The sequence below is a fragment of the Gymnoscopelus microlampas genome, assembly GCF_963454915.1.
Source record: "Gymnoscopelus microlampas genome assembly, chromosome: 15".
Lineage (NCBI taxonomy): Eukaryota > Metazoa > Chordata > Actinopteri > Myctophiformes > Myctophidae > Gymnoscopelus > Gymnoscopelus microlampas.
The window spans coordinates 11,322,402-11,333,118 of NC_139952.1; the positions used below are offsets into that span (position 1 = coordinate 11,322,402).

Consider the following 10,717-nt stretch of genomic DNA (forward strand, 5'->3'; position numbering starts at 1 on the left):
TTTGTTGGAGGAGCTACAGTCGGTGCATATTTGTTTATATTTGGACCATTCATGTAGTGCTGTAGAGAGAATTTGATAAGCTGGAGACGTCTAATATCAATATTTGCTCCATAAATAAACCCTAATCAATCCGCCTTGTTCACACACCTGAACCCATGCCCACTTCCCCGGAGATATCCAACATTCTGTAGAAGCCTTTCATTCCTAAAGAGTGTCATTTGTTATTCAGTAACCACAACGTTGGGTTGACGAGCACGCACACACACACGCACGCGCGCGCACGCACGCACGCACGCACGCACGCACGCACGCACGCACGCACGCACGCACGCACGCACGCACACACGCACACACACACACACACACACACACACACACACACACACACACACACACACACACACACACACACACACACACACACACACACACACACACACACACACACACACACACAGAGATCCACAGATGATTAATATGATATTCAGGTTTTAATCCCTATCCGAGTGGATCCGATTTGTATTTTGGGTGTTAAGGATGTTATTTGATTAATCACACTTATATCTCATGTTTATTTACATACTATTTGCTGAGATAATGCTGTGATCACAGCTCGGACATCAAAGTGATCCCAATGCTGTTTTTATGTTTTGAACAACTCAAAATCCAAAGCTGATCCACTTGGATAGGGAATAACCACTTGAATTAGAGGAAAGGAGGGGAAGTCCACACACTGTTAAATCCCAGTAGAAAATGCATAATGTTCTACTGGGAACTAACAGTGTGTGGACTTCCCCTCTTTTCTTCTAATGATGTCCAGCACCTGATACATTTTTTTGGGAATGTGCATGCTTACCTCTGGAATAACCACTTGAATCCCAGAACCCATATATCGCAACACGTTGAGAGCTTGTAGATCTGCTATTTTTGGCGAAGAGATTTGCTGTAGACGGAAAAAAAAGTATTGTTTCACTAAGACTAGAGGGTTTAAGTGCTTTAAAAGTTTTGAACTTTTGGGCCCAGGTGATTTTCAGAGGAATATGTGAGTGGTTCAAAACATACATTATCCAATTTAAATTCCGGCCATTTGAAAAATAGCCGATCTACAAGCTCACGATGTGTCGCGATGCGACACATCGTGAGCTTGTAGATCTGCTATTTTCAAAAGATTTTATACATTTGAAAACTTGTGAAATGGGACATTCTTCACAATGAGTACTTTTACTTTTGGTACTTTAGGTACATTTTGTTACCAATACTTTTGTACATATACTCAAGTAAATTTTGAATTCCGGCCTTTTACTTGTAACCGAGTATATCTACATTGCAGTATTGATACTTTTACTTAAAACATTTGAGTACTTTATCCACCACTGTGAATAATGAATGACGCTACCACATCAACCACGTCGCTAACCAGTCTCTGAACCTGTGTGTGTGTGTTTGTTTTGTCACCCTTGTGCGTCCCCAGGCGAGACGTCCGACCTGGCCCTCAATAAGCTCAAGTGTCCCCACTGCAACTACATTGCCAAGCACCGGCGCACGCTCAAGAGGCACCTCATCATCCACTCGGGCGTTCGCTCCTTCAGCTGCGACATCTGCGGCAAGCTGTTCACCCGCCGCGAGCACGTCAAGAGACATTCCCTGGTGGGTACCGCCGCGGCCGCGCACGCACACACACACACTACATGGAGGCCCGTTGTGCACGCAGAACACACTCTGCAATCATACATGGGCAACTGGCGGCCACATGCGGCCCCCAGTGCCCCACCTTCACTTAATGCGGGCCCGCAGGTTAATATCAGATTACTGATATATTATTGATTTCAGCTGTTACAATTCCAAACATGCAAACATGACCCGCTTTAATTATTTCAGTCTATATTAGTAGCGACTAGTATTACAATTTTATTGTTTTTTTTTATGTCCAATGTATTTCTATTTAATTTCATAAAGTTAACATAGTATAACTAAATGCATTTGAAATGAAATAAATAAATTACTTTTCAGGATTGCAATTCAAAACTAGCAAAAACAAATCTGGATTCCAGTTCAAAAATAGCAAAAATATCAGATCTACAAGCTCAAAACGCGTAGAATTAGGAAAAATATGGAAATAAGACGTGTCTGCCCGACAGTATATGCAATGTGGCCCTGTGGAGTGAGTGTGGAAATATAGTGTCCCTCTCCGTCATCAAAGTTGCCCACCGCTGCTGTACATGGAGGCCCGCCGTGCACGCAAACACACACTACATGGAGGCCCGCAGTGGCTTCCCAGCCAAATGAGTATTTTCATTTAACAACGTTAAAACACTGGCGTCCATATTGTGGGCATGTCATTCTGCGCAAAGTATCGACAAAATGGCACATTTACAAGCTCACGTTGCGTTTGCATCACGACGCGTTGTGAGCTTGCGTCCTCAGTCCTCGGTAAAACAGCACACTGTTCCATTAAGCCTTGCTGAGCCATGTGGCCCACAGGGCACGGGCACGGACGACTACATCCCCTGGACGTGACACTAGTGTGTCAAAGGGTCTTACCCCCAATCCAACCCTGAATGCCAAGCAGGGAGGCATTGGGTACTGTTTTTATGTCGTCATTGGTATATGACCCGGTCGGGGATTGAACCCCCGACCTCCCAGCCTCAGGGTGGACACGCTAACCACAAGGCCACTGAGTTGGCTTAACCCATTAAGACCTGAAGCCGATCCTACAAATGTCTCCTAAATCCCTAAAAAATCTATGTTGCTACATCAGTGGTTCTCAAATCTTTTCACAAAATGATATGCATTTGGCTGCCGACCCCCATCTCAAAATAGTTGGTTCCAGGGACCCCCAGGAGCAAAGATTTGAGTTAAATAATGTTCGCTTTAAAAGAATATATATATTCACTGATGTGCACTTTTTTTTATTTTTTTATCAAAAATAGCAGATCTACAAGCTCATAGCGCGGCACTCGGTGCTGCGCTATGAGCTTGTATATCTGCTATTTTTGAATAGCCAAAGTGTAAAATGTTTTTTTTAGCTCAAATCAAAAAATGACACCGATGCGTTCCCGGTCTTAATGGGTTAAAACAAATAAAACAATCACTTATCATAAGGGTGAGTGTTTCTCCAAGTCCTCTCGGAAATACAGAGCTGTTTGCATTGGAAGACCATGTGTCCACAGATATACAATAATATCTACCCTTTTAGCATTCATTCTGCTTGTAATGCCAATTTAAGTATTGCCTGACAGAGAGGGACAATGCAATGCGTAGCTCTTTACACAAGCATTATGCCTGTAGCCTCCATTTCACATTGTGTGTATGGAGGTTCAGACTTAATCCTATCCCGTTCCAGAGCTGAGAGAGGGTTAACTCTCTGGTCACATCTCAAAGCAAATGTCAAGCTGTTTTTTAAATCCTGGTGGGATTAGAGAAAAACAATATTTCCACATATTTCAACATCTACTTTTGGAAGATGATTCCACAATTTGGCCTAAGTTACTAGATTTAATTAACAAAACCGTTAAAAAGCACTATCTTAGTTTCATGTGTATATCCAGCCTATCTGTGGTGTCAATAGGATTGTTGAAGCTTTCCACATCTCTGAATGAACAGCATACTCCTAAAATGCATTAATGTTTTTCTCTAATGAATCAAATATCACTTTACTATAACTACATTTAGATTCAAACTGTATCCTTCTCTCTTTTACATAAAGCCATGACAACTCCCACTCCCACGATAGCCCCAAAATTCCTCCAATGTTATGGTTACAATTAACTAGTAACTTAATTAGTAACATTAATTATCAATAGGCCTACATAATTAATAGATTATTTCAATCGCGACTGTCGCGCACGTGTGTGTGTATGTTGTGGCTCAAAATCAAGTGTACGATTTCATGCTCTAACGATCATTTAGATATGTTTGAATTCATATAGTTTAATGCCACATTGCACGTAACACATAAAACTGTAATTATGTGCCGATGTTATGAATCCACGCCTGATCATATTCCTTGTGATTCTTGTGTGTACGTTAAGTTCTTCTCTGAGGGCTGAAGCAGCATGACCTTGGAGGCCCTGCCTAATGAATGTTAAAAAAACACACACCCTTCTAAAATGAGTGTAAACTTAACCCATTCAATCCAGGAACGCATCGGTGTCATTTTAGATTTGAGCTATAAACATTATTTTATACTTCAGCTATTCAAAAATGGCAGATATACAAGCTCATTTGAAAAATCGTGAAAATTTGTCCAAATCTATGAATATATAATTTTAAGGGAACATTTTTGACACAAATCTTTGCGACAGGGTCCGCGGCCAAATACATGTCATTTTGGGGGTCCTTGACATGAAAAGGTTTGAGAACCACTGATATAGCAACGTTCATTTTTTTTTCAGAAAACATAGGATTTAGAAGACATTTGTAGGTGCGTTTCCGGTCCTAAGGGGTTAAAGCCATGATAATTCTTCCACATATTGGTGGGTCCTGCAGCGTGCATGGCGCTCTTCTCTAAATATTATTGGTACATAAAGTTTCTTTCCCCGGGTACCGTCAGGTCAACATGGAGTCGTCGGCACACTTTTAGTCAAAACATCTTACACCGTTTAAGACAAACAGTAGCAAGTCACTCCATGACGGCATTACTATAATGTAACTGTCTGGCAGAAACCTCTTATCTCCACATTCTAGCCTTTTATGTTTTTTCGTAAGTTAACGCCCTACTTTATCATACTATCACACGAAAGCATCAAAAGTAGCAGATGTAACAAGCTTGTAGATCTGGTACTTTTGCTATTTTTTTTATTTGAATCCTGAAAAGTAACAGTTTTGGATATAAGAGGTGGAAACATTGCATGTCCAAAACTGTTATTTTTCAGGAAATGGGGGGAAAAAAATAACCATGTGTTCCAATGGATCCAATGTAGTTAATATTTAGTCACAAGCTCTTGTTAACTCATTGAGTGCCATTCACGTGTTTCACGTGTTTTACCGCTATGGTGCAACGTGTTTCACGTGTTTTTGAAAAAAAATAGTAAAAAAAAAAAACTGGCCAACTGGCCAGAAATAGCCAGAAATAATTCAGGCCCTCAATGAGTTAATACTTTTCATTGGTTCCGTATTTATAAAACCCACAGACAGACTTAATCACATAATTCACTTAATCTATTTTTCAAAAATAGCAAAAACAGTCAATCTACAAGCTCAGGAACTGTAATATGACGAAGTATAGGGCATTCATTTATGAAAATGCTTTTCATACGAGGAGATATTTTCCTTTGCCTCTTTGACCAACCCCAAAAAATCTCTCGGATTTCTGACTGTCCATTAATACCCTCTCTCTCGCTCTCTCTCTCTCTCTCTCTCTACAGGTGCACAAGAAGGACAAAAAGTACAAGTGCATGGTGTGCAAGAAGATCTTCATGCTGGCGGCGAGCGTGGGCATCCGCCACGGCTCGCGGCGCTACGGCGTGTGCGTGGACTGCGCCGACTCCCACCAGGCCACGCAGGAGGGCCTGGACGCCATGGAGTTCCCCCGGGACGAAGACTTCGACGGCGAGGAGGCCGACATGATGGACCTGGAGGGCGAGGACCCCGCCGACAACGACCAATCAGCCTGGGGCGAGGGCGACACTGGTGCCGCCCTCGAGGAGGACTGACGTTTTTTTTGTTTTTTTTTTCACACACACACACACAAAAAAAAAGAAGCTTAAGAAACAAAACTACGAAGAAAACAAAAAACCCAACAACAACAACAACAAAAAAGAGAGAAAGAAAATAATGTTTTAATATATATCTGTTTAAAAAAAAACTAGCTGGTAAACAATCAACAACTCCAAAGTGCTATCACAACCTCGAGGTTACTTCCACGCAAGTGTGTGACAAAGATAGACAAATAGTGAATTAAAAAAAGCTTTGGGTAGAGTGGGGGGGGGGGGGGGGGGGGTTCTAAGATGTACAGATTTTATTATCGTTGAGATATGCGTATGACTCTGGGCCCAGCGCCCACTAGAGAGATTCTAAAGAGGAGTCCTTTGAGAAAATCAGGTTCTTGGTGATGTATTTTTATCTCCTGTTTTTCTTTCTTTGGGGGGTGGGGGGATATTGGGGGGTTCGAACGATGTACAGAGTTTTTAACCACTTGAACCCTAGCGTCCCGATTCTGGGGGGCGAGCATTCGGCTGCAAACAGCAGACCTACTGTATATAAGCTCACAGCACGTTGTTTTGCGAGCTTATATATATATATATATATATATATCGTCTGCTTTCGGCGAAGTGATTTGATGCAGAGGGACCTAGTGCAGAGCCCTGGGGGACTCGGGTCAACTGTGTATGTAGGGTTTAAGTGGTTAAGATAACGATAGGCCAATCATCTAAAGAAAAATAAAGAGAGAAATGTTAATTATTTAATTTATGAAGAGTTCTAGAGTTCTAATGGTCTTATTAAATGCTATAATTTGTCATTTGTTTCTGTATATGTCTGCGAGCAGAGGCTAGCTGTGGGTTTTCTGCCCAAATCTTGAAAGTATAATCGCGCCGCGCGCTGAGGCGCACTGAGGCGCGCCGACGCCGAAAGAAAGAGCATTATTTGCCGACGGAAAGATTTTTTTTTTCCCTTTTTTTAACTTTGCTCTGTAGAATCGACTTGTTTAGATGCCCTAAATGTTTTATTATTATATTATTATTTCCTTATTTCTTTTTTTTTTCTTTTCCCTGCACAAATCTTGGAACCAAAAAATCTGTTTTGTGACTCTAAATGTACCACAGCCATATTTATGACTTTAATTTAAGAGAAGGCTGTGCTATTTGTGCCAAGCAGACCGCACACCAAGATTTAGCAGGAATCACACACAAATAAATAAATAAATAAAAAAAACTACTGAAAAACGCTTAATAAAAAAACTAGGAACGGCGTGTGGGGGAGGGGGCGGGCGGGGGGGTTGTCTGTGGAACTAAAAAAAAGAAAGAAAAAAAATCAAAAGTACAAGGGGAAATGTTCTTGCTAGCTTTATACAAATCACGGCGTCACAGCAAACACTTTATTATAAAAAAAAGAAGCATTTTTGACTTTCACTTAAAGCTTGAATTTTTGCCAAATGACGAGAACGTTTGGTGCTGTAATGCTTTGTCGCAAAATACTGGACCTACAGGCTGTATATGATGTTTTTTTATAATCATAAGGCTTAATACTGACTCAGTTAAAAACCTAATCAGCTTAAACAATAGAACACTGTTGTGCTACGGCGACTATCAGGTAATGCTTTGCCATCTTTTTTAAAGCTTTTTGTTTTTATTTAATGCACACACACACACACATACCAATTTTTGTCAAACTGCCGGTAGTTCGGGCTGGGCGATTTATAGCGATGTTCTATCGATATCGTGATGTGAGACTAGATACTGCCTGGGATTTTGGATACCTTAATATTGTGATAAGTGCATAAGTGTTGTCTTTAATCACTTAAGCCTTGTTTTATACTTTAGAATTTTCAAAACTTTTCAAAAATAGTGTAAGTAGCGGATCCACAAGCTCACGAGCTTTGGGTTATTTTTGAAAGTTTTGAAATATTGGAAAAAAAATTGTCACAATACAATATTATGATCACAATATCGATGTCGAGCCATTTGGTTAAAACAAATAGTGATATTAGATTTTGTCCACATGGCCCAGCCCTACCGGCAGTCAGTGATGTTCTAAGGACCTAAGCGGAGATGGATCGCTGTATACGTTTGTTTATATTAGGTACTGAGTTATATATATATATATAGTAAATTTATATATTTTGGATCACTTGAACGTTGGGTGCGTGGGAGAGGGGAGGCGAGTGGAATTCTTTTGATGTGATGTATGAAGTCTGAAAGAACGAACTCCGTTTTGGTTTTCCTCGTTTATACAAAATGACATCCATGGGATAATTTGATTTGATAGAAGTCCTTTTTTTTTCTCGTTCTGTCAATTAGGTCTGCCAGGTCGGACAACGCTTTTGTCCCCCTCTATGGCACCTCATAGACATGCACTTAACTTTTGCGTTCATCAATTTTCTTCTCTTTTTGTTTGATGTATCTTTGCTTTCCCCCCCAGAAGCGGGTCTGAATGGAACTATTATGAGAAACTGTTTTCCTTTTTTCTTTTTTTTTCTCTTCCCAGTGCGCTACTCTTTTGTTTTTATTACACATTTTTTGGTTTTGTTATTTAATATTATATATGTATATTGACTCCAAAATGCAATCAAGACTGTTAATTTCTATTTGTCCAACCAAAATTGTTTGTCTTTTTAATTATTGTTGAATTATAATGTATGCGAAAAAGCCAGGTTGCAAACTTTATATTAGTGTAGAGAGAATCCTTGCTCTGTGTCTGTAATTGTCCAGATTTAAAAAAAAGAGATGTTTTTCTTATTCTCTGGAATCATTCACTTTACCATAGAAAGCATATCGTCGCTGTTAGGGTGGAAACCTAGTGTGTCCAAAAGCAATCATTATTTTAAAAACATTTTAGTGAAAATAGCCGATCTACAAGCTCACAACGCCTCGCAGTGAGCTTGTAGATCGGCTATTTTCACTACTTTTGTGTGCCACTCATGTATGATGAACTAGGCTTTTCATTTAAGAAAAATCAAAAGTTGAAACATGGAGATACAAGGTTTCTACCAGAACAGTGACGATATGGTTTTATTTTGTCCTTTCTACCGATGTCTCCTTTTTTTTCTTTTTTTCATTAAGCACATATTTTGTAAAGAAACACGGATTGTTTGCGGGTCTAAACCTCGGAACAGCGGTGTCTGTTCATATGCAGTGGAATATACGTAATATGTATCAATGTGCTATTAATGACAGCCGACGTTAACCTCCCTTTGACTGTCCTCAGAAAACAAAACACACAAAAAAGTCCCTCACCCTCCCTGTGTTGACATTTGTCACCTTTCCAATCACTGTGGGGGAGGGCTTATATAAATATAAATATATATATATATATTGAGAATATTATATGAGAAGATCTAAATATATATATTATATTAAGATATTATTTAACTAGTGGATTTACTCGGTGGAATTTAGCAAACGCAAAATCCAAACTTGGTAGTAGTTCAAAGTTCAAATCGCTCGCTCTCCGTTCACACAGCGTCGCTTGCCCATCACCCCATCGTCTCGTTTTTATTTTGTTTTTTGTTTTTATACTATTCTACCATCCTACTGATTTTACTGTAAGAAAAACTCAACAACTACCATGTCTGGTTTTAGATTTTAATGCTGTATTTGTTATACGGACAACAAAAGAAAAGAGAAAAACTGAAGAAGAAAAAAAAAGAACATTAACAAAAACACTACAGATATAAAAGCAGGTTTTTTTCCCGGCTGTATTTTTTTACGCTGTTGCAAAAAAAGAAAAAGGTTGTATTTTTCAATTTTTTCTCTGGAACTTAACAGTGATGCAAAACTTGGGGAGGCCACACACGCACGCACACACACACACACACACGCTCACACACAAACAAATGCCATACACCCACACACACAAACACCATACATCCCCACACACACACACCATGGTCCCCCGTCCGAACACACAAAGGCAAATTCAGGTTACTCTTTTTACGTTTTTATCAGACCTTTTTCAAAGAATTGAACTACATCCTCCTTGTTTTTTCTGTCTCAATTGTACTACTGTTCCTCTCTATACTACATTTTACAAATAAAACTTTGATATTGCTTTACTGGTGCTCTCGCTCTATTCATTTTCATCATGGATTTTGTGAACTTGACACATTCCTGGTATTGGAAAGCTTCCAATTCTTTACACTTAATGGTGCGTTTAGTAGAAGCTTAAATCATCGAGAAACAACTATATGAAAATCTCTGTAGTATGCCGATTCCAAAATACTGCTGCTTTTCTATCCCAGTGTTTCTTACATTTTCATGTCAAGGACCACCAAATTTAAATGTATTTGGCCACAGACCCCCATCTTGTTGAGACCCGACCTCATGACAGAACATCTGTTTAAATAGATATTCCAAAGTTTTTAAGAGTTTTGAAGCTTTTATTTCTTAAATAGCTCAAGTATACAATAGGAGTGGTTAGACTGGTTTTGATGCTATATAAACTCATGTCACTGGGGACCTAAAGGGGTCCCCACACCCCATTTTGAAGAACCTCTGTTCTATCCTACCAGGTAGTTCACTGCATGTCTGAACTAGGCCCTGATTAGACAGGTCACTTAAACTACATGGTACGATATAAAACCAGTGGTACTTGTGAGAATGACAAGCTTAGCGGTTGGAATTAGGACAGAGACATGGTGTAGAGTTCAACCAGGAGGTGTATTCATCAAACCAACAAATATAACCTTCAATTATTGTTACAACACTGACATGGTGGTGTCCAGCTTTCCACCCCTCTTAACTCTCAGAACTGGCAGCTTTTTATACCAGCTGCAGCTAATGAGCCTGCTCCATTCCTGCTCCATTCCAAGGGGTGTATTATAAATCTAAAACATTATAAATACATGAATACCTATACAGTTAATCCACATAGAAATATATTACAAACTCTTAAGAACTACAACAATCATGATTCTTTATCCTTTTTCACACTATACTACAACATGAATATCAATAGCAAAAGCACATCACAACCCCCCTCTGACCTCCTGACAATGGTCCAGCCCAATCTACTGAAACACACCAGGTACTGTTAAGCATTCAATCAAACTCAACGCAAC

The 10,717-nt window shown here is 39.6% G+C and overlaps 1 protein-coding gene across 1 annotated transcript in view; it reads left to right on the forward strand.

Moving 5' to 3' along the window:
* Positions 1-9,712, forward strand: part of zbtb10 (zinc finger and BTB domain containing 10) — a 37,497-nt gene extending 27,785 nt beyond the window's left edge. Inside the window, exons 5-6 of the mRNA XM_084081344.1 lie at positions 1,472-1,647; positions 5,367-9,712. Coding sequence (XP_083937470.1) covers positions 1,472-1,647; positions 5,367-5,654 — 464 coding nt within the window. The 3' untranslated portion in view covers positions 5,655-9,712. The remainder of the gene's footprint in view (positions 1-1,471; positions 1,648-5,366) is intronic.
* Positions 9,713-10,717: the final 1,005 nt, after the last annotated feature.